Source organism: Medicago truncatula, chromosome 7, assembly GCF_003473485.1.
Source record: "Medicago truncatula cultivar Jemalong A17 chromosome 7, MtrunA17r5.0-ANR, whole genome shotgun sequence".
Classification (NCBI taxonomy): domain Eukaryota; kingdom Viridiplantae; phylum Streptophyta; class Magnoliopsida; order Fabales; family Fabaceae; genus Medicago; species Medicago truncatula.
The window spans coordinates 48,883,823-48,910,721 of NC_053048.1; the positions used below are offsets into that span (position 1 = coordinate 48,883,823).

Genomic DNA, 26,899 nt, shown 5'->3' on the forward strand with positions numbered 1-26,899 from the left:
TTTATTGCATATATAAATGTATTATTATAAACTACAATGAAAATATGATACAATATACAGTCGAATTCTCTAAAATCCCGTGTTGACTATCAAAATATAGTTTAATATAATTGAACTATTAGATCTCTAGTCTATTTAAACTTAAATCGCATTGTTTATTTAAAGATGTTCATAAGATATGAGCTTTTAAACAGACTAACATGTCGTATTAAACTTTCAGAAGGCCAGACTCAGGGCTAAAAAGTAGGCCTATGACAGGGCGCATGTTAGGCTTAAGCTTTAAAAAAATATGGCACGTCAGACTTAGCCTTACAAAGCCTAACTTGCCCTAGCCTATTTCCATCCCCACACGTGATTTAAATTTGATAAAATTACTGTTGTTGATTTTTTTTTTCTTTCTTCGGGCTAACTAGTGCATTGGCCACTAGTTTAAAAAACAAAAAGGATAAAATTTGTATCTAAAAGATCATCTTTTTAAACTCTTAAAAGTTTGACTATACAAGTTTTATGAAATTTTTACTATATTTGTTTTCTTAACTGGTGTGTTTTAAGCTAATGCTTCAAGAATATTTTTTAATGCAAAATTACATTTCTTTTTATGAATCGAATCTCATTTACGCACGTTGTAGATACTTTGTTAAACTAGAAGATATATTTTACCATCTCATCAAAGTATTTTCGGGTAAGGAAAAATCATATTTGTGAGCTCTAACTTAATTTTAGACGATAATTTGTTTTTCATAATCTTTTATTGACGTTATTTTAACTCTTTTGATCCGTTTAGATATGAATTTTTAAACTTCAAACCAAAATTTAACTTGGAAACGTGAGTCAAGAATCATTGATTTGATTGAAATTGAGAGCTCATGAAAAAATAAAATCATAAATTTTAAATTTTAAAAATCCATATACAAATGAACTAAAAGTCTAAAACAAAAGATTGAATCACTTACTTAAAACTAAACAAACAAGCTCACTGTAATTCATAATACTGGCTCTGAAGTCTGGACCGCATGTGTGCACGTTAACTTTACCAAACTTACGTGTTGAACACCACTTTGAAAACTGCAATGCGTCAACCAAACCACTGAAGAACCAATAAGTCTCACGTGACGAAAATAACGAGAGAGAAAAATGAGATGTTAAAAACTAGTACCCAATTCAGCTGTGTGCCCATGGCCGTTGGTTGGGACCGCACACTTTTCTTTCTCATAAAGCATACGGATGACAATTGGTCAAAAAAAAAAGTACATACGGATGACAAAAATCATTTTGTGTTTTTCGTAGAGACTAATTTAAACAAAATCAATAAACATTAAACAACCTCTTCAAAAAGTTAATTTTTAACCTCTAAATTATTTAAAAAAATAAGTAATAATAAAGCTATTCGTGTATTGAAAATAGACATTTCATAGTTTAACTCACATTAGATAGCTGTTAAAAAAAACTCACATATAGATAATTGTGATATACTAATAATCTAAAATTATTTTTCCTTCAAAAATAGTGTAAAATTATTTACAATGACAATGTACCAGAAGAACCGGTTTAAATTTATTAAATGAAATGTATTAAATTTAAATAATTATATTTAGTTACAAATATATGATTTTACTTACGATGAAAATACCAATATATGAACGGTAAATACATCTCAACAAAACTATATGATAACATAGTGTTCACCAAGATCCCTATAAAAAAAAGAGTGTTCACCAAGAAAAAATAAACACAATTTTTTAAAGAGTTTTTGTTAACGAGTGCCTTCAGGATCCCTCATAAAGAAATTATTCTTTAAACAAATTAAAGATTTTAATTTTCAATGCAATAAAAACATAAATTTTTATAAAAATTTACCAATTTTGAAAAATAAAGAGTGTCATGAGACACCGGTTAACGTTTTCTTTTTTAAAATAATACATACATCAAAATATATGGTACCAAAGTGTTCATCATGAAAAAGAATGAAAATAGAAAACTTTTCGACAAGAAATAAATAAAACGTAATAAAATTAAATAATCAAATTTAGTTAAGATTTGAGTACTTAAAAAAGAATATTCTAGATTAATTTCTCTAAACCTAAAAAGAAGCGAGAGTTGATCGGGACTATAAGTAACCCATAAGCAGGTTTCTGAGCCTCCCACACAAAACACGCACTCTTAACTTCTTCTTCTTCTTCAGATCTCAATTTTCACATCGATTTCTTCTCATCCATGGCTGCTATCACTTCCATCAAGGCCCGTCAGATCTTTGACAGTCGTGGCAATCCTACCGTTGAGGTTCGTCTTCTCTTCCGCTTCGACACGTTCGAAGTTTCTCTGATTTCTCTGATCTATCGCTCATCGATCTCTCGATGTTAATTTTTTGTTACTGTGGATGGAATTTGAATTTGAATCTGATTATGATCATTATAGGTTGATATTACTGTCTCCGATGGCACTTTTGCTAGAGCTGCTGTTCCTAGTGGTGCATCCACTGGTATGTTTCACTCTTTTTTTCATCAACGTTATTTTGTTGATTCGTTTTATGTTATTGTTTTTGTGTTTCAAAGTTATGAATATGCTACTGTAATTTTTTAATACATCAACCGCTGTTTACTATGATTTTTGATATTTAAGTATTTTGCTCTTTTGCATCCATGGATATTTACGTAGGTGGCTTGCATGCTTGAATTATACATGTTAAACACCGATTAATTTTATTTTTGAAATAAATTATTAGGTATTTACGAGGCTCTTGAGTTAAGAGATGGAGGATCTGACTACCTTGGAAAAGGTGTATCAAAGGTAATAACTCTCATGTTTCATTTAATAACACTAAATAACCTTAAATTAACCTCACCTGTTTTGAAGTAGGAGTATTATGTTTTAGAAATTCAATGTCTAATTAGGAGAAATACTTTTAATCTGTATTGCAATTTATGCACTCCAAATTTATATCAATTTATTATGTTTTTTTTTTTTTTTTGTGTGTGTGTGGATGTTCACTAAATTTGACATCAACAACTATGAAATGGAGTAATTGCCTCTGTGTTTTTTGGTTATTAACTTGCTTATTTTCATTTTGTTATATTGTTTTTATTTTGTTTTTCCGAAGTCGTTGATGCTCTCAAGTCTCAACTACCTATTTTATGAAGGAATGGAAAATTTTCCTTTATGATTAGAAAACTACCAATGGATCCTTCTGAGCCTTCATTTCTTTTCTCAAAACTGTTTTGTTGTGTTTTGTTACTTCCTGCTTTGTTTCGTTTCTATGTTTCTTTCATGGTGGATTTGAAAAATATGATGAAAATCGCTGCGTTTATTTGTTTATTTCTTATACCAAATAAATAAGTGAGAGGGATACTACATAGTGTGTAAGGTTGTTATGTTGATTGATTTATCAGTATGCTCACCTGGTTGTTTTTCCTGGTTTGTGCAGGCTGTTGCCAACGTGAACACCATCATTGCCCCAGCATTGATCGGCAAGGTATGTTCATATTTGTTTTACATTAGTGTTTCTCGACTTGATAATTATGCCCATTACAGTTTTTTTTCATCATCCTCCCATGATAGTATAGCTGAGTTAATTTAATCAACTTAGATTTAACATTAATTCCATTACTAGAGCTTATTTTGATTGACTTACTTGCCTTTCTGCAACAAACAGGACCCAACTCAGCAGACAGAAATTGACAACTTCATGGTTCAGAAGCTTGATGGAACCGTTAATGAATGGGGTTGGTGCAAACAAAAGGTGCTTAACAGACTATGCTTGTAAATTGTAATCGATCACACTTCTAAGTTCTAATAACTAATCCATCTGGTTCTGATGGTTTTGTTTTTGGTTTCAGCTTGGTGCCAATGCCATATTAGCAGTGTCTCTTGCAGTGTGCAAAGCAGGTGCTAATGTCCTAAAGATTCCTCTATACAAGGTAATTTATCCGTGAACTGTGGTACTTCACTGTATTTAAATGCCTCTGTTAGTTGGATCCATGTTGTGTAATTGAAGTTGTTTGCTACTGAAAATATTTAGTACTTGATGACAAACTTTTATTCATCTAATTTTTTTGGTATTCGGTAATTAAGAACAACATGGTAACTATGTATTTCTACTGTCAGATTGATTAAAATCAATCTTTTACAATGAGTTACTATTATAATTGATTGTTGAAGTTTGCTAATTCTTACAGCAGCAACATAGTCGACACCCCAGTTTTATTGTATCCTTATTTTTCGTTGAGACTTTTTGTTGTTTTTGTATCTAACTTCTTTATGGCCATTCTGTGGGTGCAGCATATTGCAAACATTGCTGGTAACAAGCACTTGGTTTTACCTGTTCCCGCTTTCAATGTGATTAATGGTGGATCACATGCCGGAAACAAACTTGCCATGCAGGTATGTTTTCAAAAACCGTTCTCGAGTTTGAGAGAGAGAGTACATATTGAAATTCTGATATATAATGCATATGCAGGAGTTTATGGTTCTTCCCGTGGGAGCCTCCTCTTTCAAGGAAGCCATGAAGATGGGTGTGGAAGTCTATCACCATCTGAAGGTCGGTTTGCATTTTACATTCGTTTACCTCTTCCAAAATGCATTATCTGAATTTTGTCAAACCTCAATAATATGTTATGGAGCCCTTTTATTATTCAGTTTCTATACTTTGTTTTTTACCAGTAGTAAGTGGGTGCTTTTACTGGAAACATAAAATATGAAAGTTTCCTTTATCATGGCTTGCCAGCCCTGGGTCTATCCACATATGCCTTGATGGTTCATGAATTTGATTGTAGATTTATATAACTAACTTTTGTTAGTTGTTAATGACGTGTTATGCTGATGTCATTTCAGGCTGTGATTAAGAAGAAATATGGTCAAGATGCAGTAAATGTTGGTGATGAAGGTGGCTTTGCCCCTAACATTCAAGAAAACAAGGAAGGTTTGGAATTGCTAAAATCCGCCATTGACAAAGCTGGTTACACCGGCAAAGTAAGTTTTTTCTCCTCTATTTGAAATTCTGTTGTTGCTTTGGCTTTTCAAATTTATTCATTTAAAGGAGTATGACATTTTGTATAATGTTCTTAGGTTGTCATTGGAATGGATGTTGCAGCTTCTGAGTTCTACAAGGAGGACAAATCATACGATTTGAACTTCAAGGAAGATGTGAGCTCTTTTTTTTATTTTTATTTTTTAGTTTTTTATTGTTGTACTGCCAAGTGCTACCAGTTGGTCTTAGCTGGAAAGTGATGAAAGCCAGATATCAAATTAGAAATATTAAAATAATCAGCAATTGCAAACAGAGACTAAGGAAGCATGAGATTAAAAGAAAACAATCAGAAATAGCACAGAACAATGTAGATTGAGAAAACTTGAACGGTCTACCAATCTTTCTGCTCAAAAGTCTCAAAACTTTACTTCCTTCTCTTCAAAATTATTTTAACTTACCCCAAACTGACTTTCCTTTCTCACTATTTTGAAGCTTGATCATTATCTAAAACATTTTTCAATTCATCCTCCTTAAACCTCTTTTGCTGATTATACACCTTAGTACTAGAGTTTCTATAAGTAAGCCTAGGGAACTATAACAACAGTTCTTTTGGCAAATACATGGGTATAAATTATAAATTACCCACCACTTTTTAAGAAGGGTTAAGAATTGAATCTATTCTCTTTAATTTTGCTGCCTTGTTAGCCATTTTATTTACATATACAACTTAAAAGATGGATTATTCTTTATAATTATAGTTGTATACAATTGTTATATTATATTGGTAAACATATAGTATAAGCTTCTAGCATTTATGTTGAAGTTTCCTCAAAAAAAAACATTTATGTTGATGCATGTTAGATTATTTATCTCTTTGGCATTGCTGTTTGACAATCCAGAACAACGACGGCTCACAGAAGATCTCTGGAGAGGCTTTGAAAGATCTCTACAAGTCATTTGTGTCAGAGTACCCAATTGTTTCAATTGAGGATCCTTTTGACCAGGATGACTGGGAGCACTATGCTAAGATGACTGGTGAGATTGGAACCAATGTACAAATTGTTGGCGATGATCTCTTGGTTACCAACCCCAAGGTCTGTATATTATATGAATTTTTTTACTCTTTTGGGTGATATTAGAAAGATTGTCCTCTGATTTGTTGCTTTTTGCTTTGTGTCCACAGAGAGTTCAGAAGGCAATTGACTCTAAAGCATGCAATGCTCTTTTGCTCAAGGTACTCATTCTATTGGCAATTATTTTCTGCAGAGAAGTTATTAGCCCTAGGTAGATAAATTTATTGATACACTTTTGCTTTACATACTTGAAACAATCAGGTGAACCAAATTGGATCAGTGACTGAGAGTATTGAAGCTGTCAGGATGTCCAAAAAGGCCGGATGGGGTGTCATGACCAGCCACAGAAGGTTTGAACTTTGTCTCTAAATGCAAATGACAACAGTGAAACTATTCAACTGTAAGATATTTAAGAAGGCAATCACTCACTATACTACTAACATCATATATTTTTGTTTGCAGTGGAGAGACTGAGGATACCTTCATTGCTGATCTTGCTGTTGGTTTGTCAACGGTACTACCTTATCCCAGTTCAACAGTTGTGCTATGTAGCTTTGACAAACTGAAGTCAATATAATTACGTTTGCTTTTTGTTAATTGTATCTTGAACAGGGTCAAATTAAGACTGGAGCACCTTGCAGGTCAGAGCGTCTTGCCAAGTACAACCAGGTTAGTCTTTGTTGATTACATTTGCATCGGTTTTCAAAGTTAAGCTAAGCTCAAGCAGTTTCTAATTGGTTGGTGCTCATTTGGCAGCTCTTGAGAATTGAGGAGGAGCTTGGTGCTGAAGCAGTGTATGCTGGAGCAAACTTCCGTACCCCTGTCGAGCCATACTAAAATCTTTGAAAGTGGAAAAACCGGATAACCAACCTTAGTTTGAGCAATGAGATTTGGCTGCGGCTAGTTTTAGTTGCGATGAATAAATTATTTAAGTTAGATTGTTAGTCAGTCTTGTTTTAAAAGACTTGATACCAATAAATTTTGACCTTTTTATTTTATGGGGCTGACAAGTTATGCCCTGGATTTTTAAAGTTGTGCGATTTATGATGTTTAGCTTTTGATGTTTGAAGCCTACTTTCAATGTCGTTCCAATTTTTCAGTTGAGTAGTAACGATTTTTGTTGGTGTTACCTGAGTTAAATTATTTTTCATACTCAAAGTATCATGCCCAGTAGCTACGTATAACAACAAATGTAACAAAACTTTACTTCACCGGTTGCTTGGGTTAGCTATATGAATAATCAGACGTCATAAAATTTGGACATCCATTAGGTACAGAAACCATCTACCACCGACCCTTGCTTCAACTTTACATTTACAGTTTCGTTCACAACTTACTCTAAATCTTCACGATTGATTAGGTTGAAAAGAGAGATGCATTGTGGTTGCACAATATAAGCTAAAAAGAGAAATGCATTGTGGATGCACAATTTGACATCCGACACCTTATAAAATATATAGTTCAGGTGTTTAGATTTTTTTCCTCATTTTGATACGTCAAACAAATTAGATTTGGGATGATGTTAGATTTGGTGTTGTATTTTGTGTCCAAATAACAGTTCAGTTTTAATCATCCATTAGTACTATTATTTTTTAGTAAAACGCTATTAATTTCTAACAACATATGCAGTCCTAATGTACACTCTTCGGCTTTAATTGGATTGATGTGGAATGAAATGATATTAATTAAACCAAGTTGCTTGGGCAGGAGCTCCTTCAAGGACGTACTCGGATATTGGGTTTGATTTTCAAGGGAATAACGCTTGGCCAGTGCGCATGCCTCTACGCACGAGCCGGATTAGTCGTCCACCTTTGGTGAGTCGGAAATCGGTGCGAAAGTCAATATTGTTTGTCTCAAATAATATCATTTCTTTTATTTTTGCCTTTCGCATCGGTGCTAAAAAAGTATAGTATGATTCCAAAATAAAAGTATTGTTTGGAATTATTTCAAAATAAAAAAGTATTATTCACTTAAATAATATTGGATTTTTAGTCGTCCCAAACAATATTATTTTTGGATTTTTAGAAAGTGAATGGAATGGTACGAAATATGATGGAAGGTATGATTCCATCCCATTCCGCAATCTCCTTCTATTATTCGGGTAGCACTTAGATGACATAGAATTGAGTGACATTGATGACATTAGTCAATCATAATGTCATAATGTTTGCGTTTTTTTCTCTTTCACAAGCATTGTAACATTGTGATTGACCAATATTACCAATGTCACTCAACTTTATGTCACCCAAGTGTTATCCCTATTATTCATTCCCCAAGGGAGGTATGCAATAGAATGAATATGATACCCAACAATTGCATACCTTACAGCGTTGCTCCGGCTGGAGGAATGAAAAACTCTGTCTTTGATCAAGTTCTTCAATGCTTCCTTGGAACGAAGAAGATTATCCATTAAGATGGATTAATGATTGTAATGTACATCAAACTTGGGTATTGACGCTTGCAAAAAAAATAAAAATCACTCAATTTCGCCATTGAGACTCTTTTTGTAACGTTTTATTTCTTTTCACTTACTTTTTTTCTATCATGACTCAGTTGGAGCTCTAATACTAATGGTTAGGTATCAAGAATTATGTTTAAAGTTTTGATTCTCATTCATTGCTCAAGAGTGTATTGCACAATTCTACAAAGCCAAATAGGTCCATCCCAAACAAATAAGTGCAATGAGACTTCAACTAGTTTATTGGCTATGAGTTACTTTTTTTTGCCACACACAACATTAGAATTACGATTAACATAAGTGATTTCTATGTATCTTTAGTTTTTCTTCCTTACTTTTTTATTTTGGGATTTCGTCAGTGCAATATTGTTTGTTTTGATTTCCCTTATTGATACTATATTTTTTTTTTTTATAGGAAAAATGTTTCATGTAAACCTCTTCAACCCCTTTGACACCGTAATTGATTTAATGTTTTATTTGATACGCCTCATAAAAAGATTATTTAAGTGGATGTTAAATGAGTTTATAATATGTTCACTTTAACATTTTTTTGACTGAATAATTTGGTTGCTCATTTAAATTTCATTGACAATTTTTATAACATGGCAAACCTAAATGTGTAATAAAATAATTTTTTATATTTGGGACGAGTTTGGATATGAGTTTGAGGTAGATATATATATCTCTGTTACTCATCCCGTACATGTGTTTTGAAATTAGGGGAAATCCAAACATATTTAAATCAGAAAAAAAAACCGTCAACTCGGGATGAGTTCATGCGGGTAGTTGCGGGTAGGAATTTCGGTGGCATGACTATTTATAATATTGTTGATGGAATATTTATTTATAAAATTAAGCTTGAATTTAAAAACAACGTGATAAAATGTGCGTAAGTAATCATATTTGATGTTATGAACACTATAGGAGCTGTCACTTCAATATTAAACAATCCATAAACATTTTTTAATGAAGTGTGTGGAAACTATTTTGAACTGTCAATCCACCACCATTAAACTCAAACAGTAACTTATTATAAACATCTAATTTAAAGGATCACATAATGAATTGAACATTTTATTTTTAGCCACTTTACATTTGTGTTATATCGAAGTATTTTATCGATTTAAATGAATGATATCGTTTATTTTTGGTAAAAAAGAAAATACTAGGATACAAACATGATGTTGCATAGTCACCCATATAAACATGGCCAAAAATACCCTTAATATAAAAAAAGGTGAAAAATAATGGTAGAGGGAAACACAACATAAATAAATCTCGAAAGGGGTTCGTGAGAGTGGCGAAACCCTAAACATAATCGATGGCGGAGCATTTAGCATCGATATTCGGAACAGAGAAAGACAGAGTTAACTGTCCATTCTACTTCAAGATCGGAGCTTGTAGACATGGTGACCGCTGTTCTCGTCTTCATACCAAACCCACCATTAGTCCCACTCTTGTTCTCTCCAATATGTATCAACGTCCTGATATGAACCTTAACTTTATCAATCCTACTCCTAATCAACCTCAACAACCTCAACCTCCTCAACCACCTCAACCTGAATCTCTCGACCCTGATAAACTCCAAGAACACTTCGATGTGTGTAATATAATATAACCCCTTTTCTCTTCTTCAATTTTATATATTTTTTTTTAATTTTAATTTTTTTTTAGGATTTTTATGAAGATCTATTTGAGGAGCTGAGCAAGTATGGTCAAATTCAGAGCTTGAATATTTGTGACAATTTGGCTGATCATATGGTTTGTATTCTAATTCCTTTCTCTTTTTTGATTTATGAATCTAATTTTTTTTTTTGTAATTTTGTAACCCTAATTTTTATGATTTTTTTTTTTTTTTTTTAGGTTGGCAATGTATATGTTCAGTATAAAGAGGAAGACCATGCTGCTAATGCTCTTATGAATCTCACTGGAAGATTTTATTCAGGTTCTTTATTTTTCCCCTTTCGTTTCATTTGTAGTTAGGGTTTTTAGTTACACAATTGTTGCTATTCGTTGTTCATGGCTTGGTTTTAATTCTGTTGTGTGAGCTATTATTGGTTACATCTGTGAACTTATTATGCTATAATGATGATGATAAAGCCATGTTTCAATATATATTTGTGTGTGTGTGTTTGCACGCACATTATCAACATATATATAATAACTACCGGCAATGTTGTATGAGACAGAGTGTTGGGCTGTAAAGAACCAACATGAAAATAAATTAAGCGTAACAGATGAGGGTGTCACATTGGATGTCTGATAAAACTAAACGAGATACGATTAGAAATGACAACATTAGAGTGAGAGTTGGCGTAGCACTTACAATAGAAAAGATGGTGGAAACTAGGCTTAAGTGGTTTGGGCATGTAGAGAGAAGACCTCTGGATTATTTAGTGAAGAGAGTGGATCAGATTGAAGGTAGTCAAATTACTAGAGGTGGACAAAGACTTTTTTTAAGACAAACTATTAGGAATGATCCGGAGACTAAAGAGTTGGATCGAAATTTGGTTCATGATAATTTCATCCATGTAGCCAACCCCACTTAGTGGGGTAATGTTTGGTTGTTGTTGTTTGTTGTGTGTGTTCCTTTGAATCGTTTGTGTAACTAAAGGCAATATTCATATTGGTTTTATTTCAGTAGATTGAGATATTCAATTGGTTTGGCATTAGTTCTCTATGTTTACCTTATTGTACCCACTTTTATTGTCCCTTCTTATGCTCATTTTGGGTGTCCTTGAGCTTTATCTGATGGAATGATTTTTGGATAGGTACCTCTTGTCACACATAGTAGTTCTTATTTTTCTTCCACTACATCTGTTACTATCCAATGTTGTCCTTACTGGTTTCGTTGTTTGCATTTAGTTTTTTTTTTCTTCCTTCCTGGTACCCACAATTGTAATTTTCTTTTTCTATAGCAATTAACATTGCTACCGAGTTCAGTATTGTTTGGCATTAGACAAGGCTATTGTATTATCCATACTTGCAAGTACACAAATTATAATGATTATTGCAGGTAGGACACTGATATATGTTTCAAAATTGCTGTTTCATGTAACACATGCGAAAACCTTAGCATTGTCTATCATTGCTTGTTTCTCCTCACTCACCCCCATCCTCGATAACTACTGACATTGTGATTTGGCTGTCATTCTTCTAGGCCGACCAATCATTGTTGACTTCTCTCCTGTTACGGATTTTCGAGAAGCTACTTGTAGGCAGTACGAAGAGAATGTATGCAATCGAGGTGGCTACTGCAACTTTATGCATCTAAAGAAGATTAGCAGGTTGACTTATCAACATAGTCTATTCATGCTTTTCAATTTTTTTACTGTTGCATTTATACTGTTCTTGTGTTACGTCCTTCCCTTTGATTTCAGAGATTTGAGGAAGCGATTATTCGGAAGAAGTAGTAGGCGTTGGAATGACCGTAGTGGAAGCAGAAGCCGGAGCCCCCCGAGGAATCGTAACTATGAGGGGCGTTCATATTCTGGCCGTGGTTCTGGTAGAAGGGATTTGGACAGGTCTCATGGCTCCCATGGTAGAAGGCCAAGAAGCCGTAGTCCTCGGCATAGAGGAAGGCGGAGTAGAAGTCCAGTGGGCAGAGATAGGAGTCCGAATCCGGTCAGAGGAGAAAGAGAAAGTAGTGTAGAAAGGAGAGCTAGAATAGAACAATGGAACAGGGAGAAGGAAGTTGGAGATTCTGGTAACAAAGACAATAAGAGTAACAATGATTATGAAGAGGCGGGCTTAAAAAATGGCAGTGATTCTGGCAATCATCAGATATAGTAAAATCAGAGCGATTTGACCCAAAGTGAAAAGACCTTGTAATAATTTCTGCAAGTAATCTGGTTTGTTTTGTTTGCACCTATTGAGTTGGCTGTAGTTTTTTTTATATAATTTTATTCTGATTTCTGAATTTTCTATTTAGATGAAGTATTAGTTTTGATATAGTTCAGCAGTGGATATTTCATTTCTGTAATTGGATGAATGTTCGATGGTAAACTATGTTGAAGATTACCTGGGTGAAATAGAGGGAACCATGTTTGAATTTCAACTATGTTCAGAATGTGAAACAATTTTGGATCGGATCCTTCTACTGTTGCATGTTGAGTTTTTTGTTTTGTTTTTGTTCTGTTGCAAATCACCATATAACAGTAAACGTAAGAAGCGAAAACTTGAACCCATTTTGTGGAAATGGTGTAGTGGAGTCTTCTAAATGAAATTTTGGTTGTCGAATGGATCATGGGGGAGTGTGTTTTCTCTTTTCAGCATCTTCTTTGGGAGTTTTATTCACTTTTATGATTTTTTACAATCTAGATTTTTAAGTATGGATTTCAATGAATTTATAACAGATTTTTAAAGTAATTCTACAGATTTATGAGATTTAAAATGATTATAGATTTTAAGCAAAACTTCAAAATCGGATAAGGAACTTGTTGATTTCGCCAAAAAGAAAATAGTCAGTGCAAAATTAAATTTCAAGCCAATACAAGTAAAATGATACGAGCATCTCCACACATTACAACCAATCAATCTGTATAGCAGATCCAACCACATATATCCATGTAAGTTGCTGCCATATCATTGTGCATTGACATATGTGAAGTAGTTGACTTGGATATGTATTTTCAAACATATGGAATCCTTTGTCAAATTGAAACACTTTTTCTATCCTTAACGTCGCCTTGGGATCAAAGCTACCAAAAATAGCTTTAAAAGGAGCTTTCAAAATTGCATAATGCCACGTTTATACTTCTGCGAGAGTTGTCCAGACAAAATGAGCCCCGGTTTGATACACTATCCTTTAAAAAAGCCTCACTACATCATAAATAGAAAAAGAAAATAAAAATTTGAAATGAAGGATGACATGACAAAAAAGTTGGAAGAGTACGAGAGTCTCAACTCTCAAGGGTTTGGTTGTTTTAACTAAGTCTCACAAAATCCACTTAACAAAACAATATTTCAAAATCTAGATATTTTTAAATACCGAAATATTTTATAAGTCGTAAAAAATATCAATTAAACATCACCGAATTTCGTTATCCTCAATAAAAGATTATCTTGATAAACTTGATTGAATACCACATACTAACATTTTTACATTTTATAAGTCTTTATTGAATACCACAAATTCTTTTATTATCAAAGAGTCTTAAAATCTCTTGAAATCCCAATCCAATACACCACCCAAAATTAGTGGCTTTGGTGATTCATTTGGTAGATGTGTGACTTACTCCCAAGCATGGGAAGCATACAAGCTGTAAGGTTCTTTTGAAAGAAAAGGGCAGGAGAGAATGTTTAAGGTTAGGAGTCAATAGGCGCTACCTTTGAGTTGAAAGTGAAAACTGCACCATTTTTTAGGATCTCGTTGGATTATTCAACCCGAGTGTCGTTCTATTAAAATTTGTCTAAAAAAAACAGCTCATTGGAGGATGTCTAAGCAGCAGAACCGAAACTTTACTAGACAGAGTTTGTTGCAGGCAACAACTTATTACACCTAAAGATCGTGTTCTAGGGGACATAGACATCTTAAAGCCTTGATCATGAGACATATTGTGCACATGGCAATGACTTGTACTAGCACCCAAACAAAACCATCCACTTTCGATTAATTTCATCACAAAGGGATCTAAGGAAATGGGTTGACTACATTGCAGAACTAGGTAAGACTTGTTTAACTGACTACATTGTATGATTAATTTCATACACTGCAACCCAACAAGTTACTCGTCTTTGAGTTGCTAAGGGTTGTTTAAAACTCCTAGTAAGGGAATTCCAAGATACTTTACCAAGGTCGCCAGTGCTTGTGATTTCTATAGCCTCACTTATTTTCTTTCATAACATGTCACAATCTTAAAAAAAACGACCATTGACTGATCTTAGCAAAGTTTAGTCTGAGTTTTCAAAAACAATATAAGAATGAAAAAACAGTCAATTTGATCCATAAATTATCACCCTCTCTCTCACCAATTTAGTCTTCAACTATTAAAATAAACTAAAAAGTCTCTAAACTATGAAAAATAAGTCAATTTAGAATAGTTTAGTAACCTTTCAGTTAAACATCTAAGATCGTCTTTCAAAACGACTCCCCCACCAAATCCCAATAACAATGCTTGAAAACAACGTGAAAGTCATAATCTCAGCTTTGTAGCAGCACGTTTTAAAGAGAATTTTTTTTACTCATAAGTCAGGATTCGATCGTAAGTTGATAATCCAAGTTATTGATGATCCAATTTGAATAATACTCTAAACAATAAAACCATCAGCCAGTTTTCCTAAATCAACAACTGTATTTTCAGGTCACCCCAGATCCAAAGAAGATCAAGATGCTCACTTTTCTATCATAAAGCTAACAAACCCTTCACTTGGCACTGTGCTTGGCCTTATTATGAGAACCTAAGGCATCTTCAGTCTTAAAAGACCTGCAGTCAAAATAAAATTGTGCAAGAGAATAAGTGTGTATAGAACGATGAGGAGGAGGCTAATAGATGTAAAAAGACAACTCTAATCACCTGTTACAGGGCTTGCAGCTGTAATCTCCACTAGACTTTGGAGTCTCCTGCTTCTCTGGCTGCTTGTTATTTGCAGCAGATTTACCAGCCTGCTTAGGGTAAGGAGTATCAACGTGGACACTACTCCTGCCACCTGAAAATATCATAATTCTCGTCATTTCCTTTCAGTTCTACTTTGTTAATAACATGCATGCATGACAAATTAACGAGTCCAACAAGGTTAAACTATCAAGTCTCGATTTTGTTTTCTAATTGTACTTCGGTCTTTCATATTTTATTACATTTTATTGTGATTCAACCAAAAGACAAAATTGTGACTAAAAAATATAACAATGAGTCAGAAAATATTTAACACGTGGTCAAGTAGTTTAACTGTATTCAAGTCCAGCATAAGTCACAAAGTAGTTTAACCATAAAGCAATAGCTGCTCCATGAATAGGCGAAGTGGTGAGAGAACATTGTGGGGAAAGAGACGCACCACAACAACGCAATTTTATGCAATAACAGTGCAAAGGGCTGTATTGAACTACTGTCAAACCTTATACATCTAGATGGCAGTATTCATATCTTATTTTATCAATGTTGGCATATCCAAGATGAGGAGCATTAGTGTACACAACGAATAAGGCTTAGGGGTGAAATATCATAAGACAATTTTTTCTAAAAAAAAGTACAGGGGAAAAAACTAACCAGTCTTCTCTGGAGTGACAAATTTTGCCTTCTTCACAGGTACAGGTGTTTCCTTGGAAGATTCAGCAACCCTCTTGTTGCTCCCTTCAGTCTAAAACAAAACTCAAAATTAAATTCAAATTCAGAGACAAATCGAAGCACAATATAGTCTCCAGTTACCTTCTTCGGTGTCTCCTCATCAGAATCTTCATCGCTTTCATCTTCACTACTACTTTTAATTTGACCATTCGCCATGAGCTAAACGGCACATTACCAAAATAAACTAAAATATGAATTAACTAAAATCTCCTTCAATAAAAAATTCAGTAATCGGAAAAACCAAGTCTACATCGTATATTAAATAATACCACTAAGACACAATAGCCCCCTGATTCAATCATTAAATTAACAAATATATTTAAAATATTTAATTGGTCCACATAGTTGATAACTCTTATCATTATCATGACCGACCGTGAAAACAGGATTATGAGGACAATTTGGACAGCAAATAATAAAATTGAACTATAATAGCTGCATTCTATAGTCACAAGCTGTTATAAGAAAGTCAAAACAATTTGGTAAAAATGTATGTGAAAACACCTTCACTTTTAAGTAGGAATGTTCATCACTTAATCTATGTTATAAGTAGTTGCGCCGACCAGCTTCATCTATTTTGTAAGTGATTGCCACCCGAATCATCACAGGAATGTTTTAGCATAAAGTTGCTCTCATATATCTAGCAGTGGTAAAACCATTAATTTTTGGTACAAATATGTTTTCTAAAGAGATTTTTTGGAACAAACATTTACACCAAGTATTCCTACCTTCTTCTACCCAATTAGTATTACCAGTGCCCTACATTTGTATTTTTCCGTAGCATTTCATTTAATTCAATAACTGCAGCTGGAAATTAGATACCAACGAACAACTTTGTGTATCGGCACAACATCTTTTTGGCAATAAGATTTAAGACAGTCTGCTATCCAATATCCACTATATATTGAAATCCACTTTCTAGATTATACGGTTACCTCATCTTCACTAGAATCCTCATCAGATGAATCTGAACTGTCGTCAGTACTAGCGTCCTTCTGATTCTTTTTCTGTTTTGATGCATTTACAACGGGTTTGGCACCATTCACCTCCAACACAGGTTTCCCTACATAAATGTTTAGAACAATATGACACAGGAGAAACTTATTTATGACAATAGAAATGCATAAGATGGATAATGAAATAACTTTACCATTATCAGCATTAAGTGGAATATCTTCCTCTTCAGAATCAGTATCTAAAACAAAGATGATAGAATAAATTGAGAAGCAAATAATAATAATAACAATAATAATAATAACAAAATTAAGAAGAGTATCTCACCATCAGAATCTTCATCTTCACTAGTAAAAGATAAAAGAATGTAGTTAAGGATGTGCAAAAATGTTAGAAGATATTAGAATGCATTGTTGTCAGTTAAGAGAAAATTAGAACTCATGACAATATAAAATAGTATTAAAAGGATATGAATCATGTTCCGGTTCGCATTCAATTCTAAATCCAGAAAAGAAGACGCTCCCATATTTCCAGTTATGGGATAGCTCAAATTTCTTCCCAAAAACCAAATCAAAAGATGTCTGAGGAAATTTTTCTGAAGAAAGTGTTCCAAGTTGAAGCTTCTGACCATCAAACTTCACATACAGGGATACCGGGTCACTCCCTTTATCCTTGCTGACCTCCCCCAAACATGCCTGTCATATAAAGATTTGAGACCATTTATACAAAAATATTAACGATTCAATGGAAATAGAATGACTAGATGTTTATTTGACATGATATAAGCATATACCGATGAAATGTGGATAAGCTCGCTATTTTCTGGAACAACCTTGAGTGATTCACCAAGTTTTACCTCAACACCTAAAAGGATAGTGATTTGTGAATATACACATCCAATATTAATTTATTTTTTTTGACAAAACATCCAATATTAATTTAGCAACAAGATAAAAGAATCCAAAGAAGGAAACACAATATTACTTTTGCCGCTGAAATAATTTGATATTGCAAAAGACCCATCTTAAAAACCATGTTATTATGTAACAAAATAACAACCCAGTGATATAAAACTCCTTTCATGTGAGGTACAATGTAATAGAAACTAAAGAGGTTGAAAAAGACAGAAGCGGAGAAAACAAAGAGCAATTAACAGAATTTCCTTTTTTGTAAATTGACCAAATGAAAAACTGAATAACAAATGGTAGGGGTTTTGATATTTAGAGTAAGTGAACTAACTGACTGTGAGACCAATTGACTACTTCTAAACCGATTTCTATAACAGAACTAGCATTCTGATTTCTAAAATTACTCATTAACTGACTCAGCATGTAGTATAAAAAAATTCTGTTACAAAATCAGAGACATAAGGATCTAAGAGAGGCAGCCTTTACAAGCCGATTCCGCGATTCAACCAGTGACCTTTTATAGGTCTGAGACAATGATCCCCGAAAGTGTAATAAAACTCCCATTTAGTCCCTTTGAGATGATTCTAGGAACTAAATTGATTAACTAAAAATAACTAATACGATCAACTATTCTCAGTTTTATGGATTATTTTGATTTTTAGTTTCCCAGATTCTAACGACTAACTGCAAAACAGTGTTGTTAAATAGCAACTACAGCGGCACTATCATAGCGGAATTTGGACTAAACCGCTATTACTCTGCGATTCACTACTTGGTAGTACAAAATATTGTCAAATAGCGGCTAAATACTGGCTCTGTAAGTAACAACACTACAGAATCTAATTTTTTTCATATTTTTGATATTCGAATAAATACAAATTTTAAATTTACTTGTTATTATCAATTTATACTAAATGTTTAGTAAAGAAATGTACTAAATAAATAGTGCACTTTAAGCGATTCTTTCAATCTCGACGATTGACTAAAGAGTTGGTTATTATGATTTCGAGTAAGCCGCTATGGTGAAATTGGTAGACAGCCTAGTGGAATTTTAACAATCCACTAACTGCAATTACACAACATTGATTTAAATAGGTTTATACTAAAACATGCTTAAACAAAATTAGGTAATGTGATGAAGTAATTATAGAAACTTCATAAATTGAAAAATTTACCAGTGACCTAAAACGCAAAAAGTTTTGTGGACTTTTCACGAGGATGACGATAATTAGGGTTTAGTAATACATGACTAAAACAGCAATAATTACCATCACATTTCCACCATTTTTATCCAAAAACTGCAAAACCTAACGTTATTTATGATATTTATACATGAAAAAAATACGATCGTTTAATATGCGAAGTGAAAAATCAAGTTTAGCGATTCTATAGAAATTGAAAAAATGTTTTCGTCGACGATTTTTTTTTTTTTTCTTTCAAAAAGGAAAGCACTATACGAATATATTTTGTAGTAAAATAAGAAAAAATGTAAGTGATAGAAAGGAGGAAGAAACGGCGTTACCCCAAAACTCCATGACTGCAGAGAGAGAGCAAGCAGCGAAAGCTTGATCAGAGAGAAATGCGAAAGAATTTTCTGTAATAACTGAACTGCGCTGCGTATTTATTTGAACGAAATTGGAATGGATCTTTTTGGATTTCTGCACATTACCCAATGGTTTCGCTCATTTCCAAAATAAAAGTCCAAAATACCCATAAGTATGTTAACATGCGCTCATGTAATCTGTACTTATGGTAAGTCACGCCACGTGACTTAACATACACTAGTGTATTTTGTACATAAGTCATGCTATAACAAAAAGTCATTCATCTCTTCTTCTTCTTCATCTTTGCCGTTGTCTTCTACACCCTTTTTTTTTAAAAAAAAGAATGACTTTTTCGGTTTTTGGTGGACTTGAATTGGACTTTATGCACATATATATTGAACTTTAATCCACGTTTTTCCCTTCCTTGAATTTAAGAACATCACGATTTTTTTTCCGCAAGAAAGTGGCTTTATAGCAAAGTCATTGATTCAGAATAAATAACTATGGAGGTTTCACGATTCATACATAATTTCTTGACGAGATCACCATGACTTTTGTTGCTTATTGCATCTCGATTAGGTTTTCCTCAAAACTCTTGTGCTGCTTTTGTTTCAACGTGACTGTGAGATTTTGTTTTTGAGCGTGACCTAAGTCACACTGGGCATAATACATGTGTGAGTTAAGTCACGCAGAGATATTTTGGTCATTTACTTTGGGAATGATCAAAATCGTTTGGGTAAAGAGCAAAATTCATCTTTTTGGGCATAGTTGAATGGGCTTTTTGCCGATACAATCGGTAGAAAGATTGCTTTTTTGACAATGAAACCTTCCTATTGACACACGTAAAATACGTAAATGCCCCCAACGGCAGTTAACAACCGCTCAATGATACGCCGACAGTTAACACCCGCTGGCACTCAGCGGTACTTAACTGTCGTTCTAATGTTTATGATATGAACGCATAAACCTCCATTTTCTGGTTACAGTGTTACATGCAAAACATTTTCATTTTCAATCCAAAATCACCCAAACCTCATTTGCTCGAAAATCGTCCTAATTTCTTCAAGTAAATCACAAGTCATCTTAATCCTATTTAGATGCAATGTAGTTTGTTTAGGGTGCTAGTTTTCATAATTTTTATTCAAAATGTTAGTTTTAGATAGTTTTAGGTTAGGTTAGAAAATTGAAAATTAAGCATGATTTAGATGTTTTAAAGTATTGTTTATGCTGGAATTGTTGTTTAGAGACAATGTAGGTACAATGTAGCCCTTCAGATGTTCAAATAACACTAATTATGCTCCTAATTTAGAATGCACATAAGTTGTTTGATAAAATGCATAAGTGAGTAAATCTTGCTTTTTTTGTGTAATTTTTTTTTTCAAATATCTTCAATTTTATAAAGTATATATGTTATAATTATTATAAGCTTGGATTTTTAAATTTTTTGGCAAGTTTGAAGAATGACATAATGTGGTATGTTATATAAATGCCTAAGTTGTTGAATGATTGTAAGTGTGGTTTGAGATGTTACATGCTACTTTCTTGGATTTTTATGCTATGGTCAATGCCTTAAAAGTATATAGTTTCTAGGAAATGCCTAAATACATTGTCCACGTATTTATGTTATTTTTAGTTTGTTTTGTACAGATATGATTGGGGAGGAGGATGTGCGTGAGCGGCGTATTAGAGAGGGTAGGGTGTGCAAAGGTAAAATTATTATGACAAATAGCGCTCGAAAGGAGATTGAGGTTGAAAACTTGTCTGTTCCAAAGACCTAGAGACGTAGGGACTTGAGGATAGGTGGAGGAGATGGGTCGGGTTTACATCCACAGATGGATTACTCCTCCCAGGTGGTTGATCCGACACCGGCGCATGATGAGGCTGTGTATGAGGAGGGTTTTGTTGGATATAATCGGATGGAGGAGGATATAATGTTTTATCAGTCGCAGGACGAGGCAGAGGATGAGGAGGTGCCAGAGGATGTTGTGGCGGATTATATGCAGGCAGAGAATGTTATTCCTGAGGGTGAGCCTAAGCCTCAGACTCAGCGACGACGTCGTCGTGTTCCACCGATACTGCCATATCCTGTTGGAGAGCCTCCCTATCCTGGAGGACCTGAGACCACGTCACTGTTGTCCGACTACGCGAGGCACGTGGCGAATCCTCTTTGGGTGAACCATCATAATGTAAGTGTTAAATTTATTTAAAATTCTTTAAATGCTTTAAAGTGATTATTTAAAATAATGTAGCGTAAATGTTATAATTATTTAAAATAATGTAGCGTAAATGTTTTAATTATTTAAAAGAATGTAGCGTAAGTGTTTTAATTATAATATTATGTAGAGTAAGTGTTTTAATTATTTAAAAGATTGCAGCGTTAGTGTTTTAATTATATAATATTATGTACCGTAAGTGTTTTAATTATTTAATATTATGTAGCGTAAGTGTTTTAATTATATAAAATAGTGACAATGTCTTAATTAATTTGAATTTCAGATGTGGCATGATCAGACGGGTTACAAGTGTATAAATGCAGGGAAAAAGATGAAAGAGTTTGGTAAGCCGGAGGCAATGGGTCAGGAGCGTGCGATTGATTTGATGACCAGGTTGTTGGGCATGTCAGATGCTGATGCTATGGCCGAGATTAGGATTGAGTCTGCTGGTCATATCAGTTATCCCACAATGAAGCGGGTTAACGAAGGCCACCTGACAAAGGCTAGACGGCTTGAGGACCCACAAACGAGGGACGAGCTGCAGGAGAGATCCAGGAGGAGATAGTGATGTGTGAGGAGTTTTCTTCTATATCTCGTCTGTTATACCCTGTTTTTGGACCTAAAAATACTGGGCCCAATTTCATTTCAAACTTTGTCAATTATCAAATTTCAAATGCACAGTTCAAATTGTCTCTGCTACGCAGTGATTTCCAATCACAATTTTACTTATGTTTTCCTTGCATAAAACTTTTCAAAATGTCTTTACTTGTCTTGTAAGTCATTCAAAAGTGTCTCTGGATCGTTACATTGCTTTTTCTACAGTTTATTTCAAAATTTGCAAAAAGTCATACAGAAGGGTATTTTGGTCATCTCCTGCAGTGGAACCCATTTTCATCCTTGTGACTGTCTCCGAGTCTTTTCAGTTTGTTTTTAAACATTTCATCAGTAAGCCTTATCAAATTCATTTCAAACTTGCATCCGAGTCAGCGTCAAGTCAATTTGAGTCTGTTTAGGTCAATTTTAGCCCTAGGGGCATTTTGGTCATTTCACACAAAATTTTGGCATAGAGAGGTTACTTTGAAGTACCTCATTTAGGCCATTGGTTCGTTTTAGTCCGTTTTGTCAATTTTATTTGTGTTTCGCTTTACGTTTGGTCAAATTACCAATTTTATTTTTATTTTTATTGTTTATATTATTTTTTGCATTTTTGGTCCTCGAAGAGGTCCAAAATTGCATTTCAGTCCAGTTTCTTTTCCAATTTTCATTTCAGTCCTTTTTGTCAATTGCAGTTTAGTCCTCAAGTTCTTATTTTTGCAGAAAGGTCCAAAGTTCATTTTTTAAGTCCAAAGCCGTGCCTCTTTCATACAAGTTCAGATGCCACATGTCAGTTTCCTATTGGTTCCAATGCACACATGTCAGCTATAAAAGCATTAAGTCAGATTTCAGAAGCAATGATTACACGCCACATCACAAACACTTTCCAATTTTCTTTCCCATTCTCAAAGATCAAAAACTTAACAATTTTCCAGAATCATCAAGAACATTCAAACCCTAACCGTTTCTGAACCAACTCCAAATCAATCCAAATCAACTCAAATCAACAGAAATCAACACAGAATATTACAAATCAGTACAGAATCAACAAGATTTTTTGCAATTCTCAGAGATTCCGCATCGAATCTTCATCATCGAATTGAGTTTCTTCGCAATCCAAGGTGAGAATTCGCCATTGACGAACTCCAGCACCGATCACGAAGAATTCGAGAGCGTGAAAAGAAGAAGGAAAGAAGCAGAATCTGGACCGGTGAAGAAGAAGAATCACTGATTTATTTTCAGTTTCAAAACCGGAAATCAACAAGCAAAAGCCAAATCCAAGCGTTTCCGAAGAAACTCAACAGAATCTCCATAAAAAAACTCAGGTAAAACTCAGAACCTCTTTTCAACAAATAGTATCATAGTTTAAACCTGTAAAAAATCACGTAAGCAAGAAGATCAAAATTTCCAGAATTCAGAGAGAAAACTATAACCGTAAACATCAAAACCTAGATCCGTAAGGATCAAAGCTTTGAAAGCAAGAACGAGTACCAGAAGAGCAGCGAACAACGAAACGATGTAGATCTTCAAGGATCTAAACGTTTTATTTCAAAAAGATCAAAATCAATTTCAAAGTCGTACGACAAATTTCCAGATCTACATCGTTTCAAACTGTATTTGAAAAAATAACTGCTGGGTTCGTGTTTAGGGTTAAAGGACGAATCAAAATATGCAAGAATCTTTGAAATCTGGAAAATTAGGTCACCGGAAACTGCATGAACTCGCCGGAGAAGATGAAGTTTCCGGCGGACCTTCAAGGTCTCCGCCGTAGCTTCATCCTCGCCGGCGGCGAGGTTAGAGAGAGTTGGGAGATGAGAGAAGAGAGAAGAACTTAGAGAGAGAAAGGAAAGTGGAAAATGATTTAAACCGGTCCCCCTTCACTTTTATAGCCAGTGAACCGGACCGGTCCAGAACCGGTCCATTCCCCTTTGGTTCCTGGCCGTTTGATCTAGGGTTTCAGGATCCTAGATCAATCGTGTGGCTCCTGTACATCCGGACCTTGTAGTTTTGGGCTTTGGTTTGGGCCTAGGTTTCTTGTGCATTTCTGTCTCTTGTCTTGCTATTTGCACTATTCTTCTTTGCTATTTGAACCAGTGTTTTGATTAAAAATCTTGATAAATTTCCTAGAAAATCCATGCTTACTTCTTGATATTTTCTTGATGTTTTATGGTATTTTTGCATATTGGAAGTGGCAAAATTCTTGTATGATTAATCCATGGCATTTTAATTCTTTCTTGGATTATTTCTTATGATTGTTTTTTGTCAATTCTATCATTGATATGTTAATGTGAGGTGCTCATGCCTACAATCCTATGTTGATTTTGCTGCTTTAGATTGATTCATGAAACCTTGATTGTATAAGCAATGCATGCATATTCTAGAAAATAATAAAATGCTAATTCTATCTCAAAATTGGTATGAAACTAAGCTTGCTTGTTTCTAATGATCATATGATTATAGCTTGAGATAAAAGAAACTATTTCAAACTTGCTATAGCATGAGAATTAGAAGCTACAAATGCCTTAGGTTTCATATCAAAATTTTAGGGTTTATTATCATTTTATTACTATCTTTGTGGCATTTTATGCGTTTTTGCCTCTTGCTACTCTTTATGCTTTATTTCACTAACAAGTTTATTTCCATGTTTCATGCATCTCATTTAGCATTCCCTCCACTTTCTTTAGCTTAGCATTTATTTTTGCAAGTTTTAGTTCATTTAGTGGTGTAATTTGTCATCATTGGTTTGTAGCTTGGCAAAGGGGCCATAGAATGTATTTAGGCAATTTTTGTAATATGGACTATGGACACTATGACGCACCGACACACACACACTCACCCTAGATGTATGCTTAGGATTGTATGCATAGATGTATGGCTAGGATTGCATGATTAGATGAACGCTTAGTTTTGAACACTTAGAAAAAATCCAATTCTTTTTCCAAAAATATGCAAATAACCTCACTTGAAAACATTTTTGCAAAAATAAAATAGGAGTCAAAACTCCTTATTTCCCTTTTATTTTCTTAAGTAAAATTTCTAATAAATCTTAACTATACTTAGACTTCATTTTGAAAAAGCTAATTCCACCTCACTTTTTTTCCAAATCCCATGCCCTTGAGGCCTCTCATCTCTATTCTTCAAAATCTCTTTTCAAACTTAAAATCAACCAACAAAAACAAAAACCTTTTTTTGAGAATGAACTACGATCGGTTTTGATCCCTTAAAAGGGTACGTAGGCAATGAGTCAAAACTCATCCAAGCCGAAATAAAATTAAATTCTACTTCTTCTCACCCCCATTCTTCACTCAAATAAAACTTCTTTTCTTTCAATAAGTAGGCAATAAAAATAAAGCGTAGAAATGAACTTAGGAGAACGGTTCTTATGGAATACCATAATCGCTCCGGGTGCTTAACACCTTCCCGTAGTGAAAACGACCCCCGAATCTAGAACTTTTTAAGGGTTTTTCTCCTTTTACCCTTCCCAAGAAAAAGAGAGATATCAACGGTCAAAAGGTTCAAGTCCAATTAATGGCTTGGCACCTAAAAACCATGATAACATCGTCGGTTGTGCGTTGTTCACGAACAAAACGAACAGACACATCGACTTGATACATCTTGATTGTATGGCGGACTTGCAGGCGATTGAGAAGTGGTCATGGGGAGGGATGGCCTTAGCATACCTGTACGACTATCTAGATGATTCTGTTATTCTGAATAACGGAACGATGGTTGGGAGTACGACTCTTTTTATGGTAATAATTTAATATTTATCTTCATTTCTTTATGAATTTATTTTATAATTTTTATTATCATGTTAGATTATTTTTTTCTAACCTAGACTGCATTTATTTAGGATTTAATTTAAATTTTTCTCTGAAGCTTTTATAATGTATATTATTTATTTGTTGCAGGGATGGATTTTGAAGCATTTGTCAGGTTCGTACCCAAGGAAGAAAAACAAGGAGTGGACGTCGAAGAGACCATGTGCTAGGAGATGGCTTGCTAGCAGATGGCATACTGATGTGCACCATTACCGCTTACTGCTTGATCGCTTAGAGGTGGATGACGTCAGATTTTCTACTTATGGTGATAACAGAGAGATACGTTCTTTTTCAGCTTATTGTCACTTACTCGGGATGGCTGATGTGCAGGAAGGAGAGGGTGTACCGTCATTTACCTGAGCGGGTAAAGAGGTAGTGTTTCTATGTACAGGATGTTCACAGACATCTGTCATCTGTCGCTCAGGTGCCTACACATTTGCTGACCACCGTGCTGCAGAACGCTCAGGTGTGGTTCTTCACTACTTGGGGAGATGCGTGTGAGAGACAATGGCATCATGCGCCTGGCTACATGGCTTGGTATGCCAAAGTCTCACACCCTCGTATTCTACCACCTGGTGAAGGATCTCCTCCCAGGCCGGCGAACGTGGAGCAGATCATAGAGGAGGTGCATGCCAGGGAGATTTTTGACAGACTGACGATCATCCGGGATGTGGTGAATATAGTTGATGATATTGTGGTCAGGCAAGCCGAGATGACTAAAGAGGAGATTTTCCAGGAGGTGATGCGGATAGCCGGTACTGGTCGCCCTGCCCTTACGTATCAGATTGCCAGACGACGCAGGGGGTCGAGGCATGCTAGGCAGTAGGGTTGATTATGATTAAGCTTTTTTTATGTACTTTTTTACTGTGATGATCGTGATGTATAATTATGACATGTTCCGTACATTTTCTTATTTCTATGACATTTTCGGACGTACCTTTTATATTATTTCTTGCGTTTCAAATATCATGTTCCTGTTAAGTTTATCCTGTTCTTGTTAAATATTTGATTAGTGACTGGAAACCAAACATGTTGATCAAGTACTAACTTTTAGTTGGTTTGGAGGCACTGAAAACAGGAAAAATGAG

General features: G+C 34.4%; 4 protein-coding genes and 1 non-coding gene across 5 annotated transcripts; 4 read left to right on the forward strand and 1 right to left on the reverse strand.

Annotated features, from left to right (window-relative positions):
• The first annotated feature begins 2,100 nt into the window (after positions 1–2,100).
• LOC25499389 (enolase) lies at positions 2,101–7,170 on the forward strand. Its single transcript, XM_013594637.2, has 16 exons — positions 2,101–2,280; positions 2,416–2,479; positions 2,723–2,787; positions 3,422–3,469; positions 3,650–3,736; positions 3,834–3,914; positions 4,276–4,377; positions 4,454–4,534; positions 4,828–4,965; positions 5,062–5,139; positions 5,863–6,057; positions 6,147–6,197; positions 6,298–6,386; positions 6,499–6,550; positions 6,649–6,705; positions 6,793–7,170. The coding sequence occupies exons 1-16, from the start codon at positions 2,215–2,217 to the stop codon at positions 6,871–6,873; spliced, it is 1,335 nt and encodes a 444-aa protein (XP_013450091.1). The 5' UTR covers positions 2,101–2,214; the 3' UTR covers positions 6,874–7,170.
• LOC112416847 (small nucleolar RNA R41) lies at positions 3,092–3,195 on the forward strand. Its single transcript, XR_003007358.1, has one exon. It is a non-coding gene; the product is annotated as a small nucleolar RNA R41 (small nucleolar RNA).
• Positions 7,171–9,729: 2,559 nt separating the features above from the next.
• LOC25499390 (splicing factor U2af small subunit B) lies at positions 9,730–12,573 on the forward strand. Its single transcript, XM_013594639.3, has 5 exons — positions 9,730–10,094; positions 10,169–10,255; positions 10,358–10,439; positions 11,655–11,781; positions 11,875–12,573. The coding sequence occupies exons 1-5, from the start codon at positions 9,816–9,818 to the stop codon at positions 12,281–12,283; spliced, it is 984 nt and encodes a 327-aa protein (XP_013450093.1). The 5' UTR covers positions 9,730–9,815; the 3' UTR covers positions 12,284–12,573.
• A 2,037-nt stretch (positions 12,574–14,610) lies between these two features.
• LOC112416804 (histone deacetylase HDT1) lies at positions 14,611–19,318 on the reverse strand. Its single transcript, XM_024771557.2, has 10 exons — positions 19,162–19,318; positions 17,525–17,595; positions 17,203–17,426; positions 17,059–17,081; positions 16,928–16,972; positions 16,713–16,840; positions 15,859–15,936; positions 15,700–15,790; positions 15,010–15,142; positions 14,611–14,919 (listed from the first exon to the last, which is right to left on the reverse strand). Exons 1-10 carry the CDS (start codon positions 19,172–19,174, stop codon positions 14,859–14,861), a joined length of 867 nt encoding a protein of 288 aa, XP_024627325.1. The 5' UTR covers positions 19,175–19,318; the 3' UTR covers positions 14,611–14,858.
• A 6,295-nt stretch (positions 19,319–25,613) lies between these two features.
• On the forward strand, positions 25,614–26,637 carry LOC112416306 (uncharacterized). The gene is made up of 3 exons (XM_039828019.1): positions 25,614–25,742; positions 25,902–26,153; positions 26,236–26,637. Exons 1-3 carry the CDS (start codon positions 25,614–25,616, stop codon positions 26,635–26,637), a joined length of 783 nt encoding a protein of 260 aa, XP_039683953.1.
• The last annotated feature ends 262 nt before the right edge of the window (positions 26,638–26,899 follow it).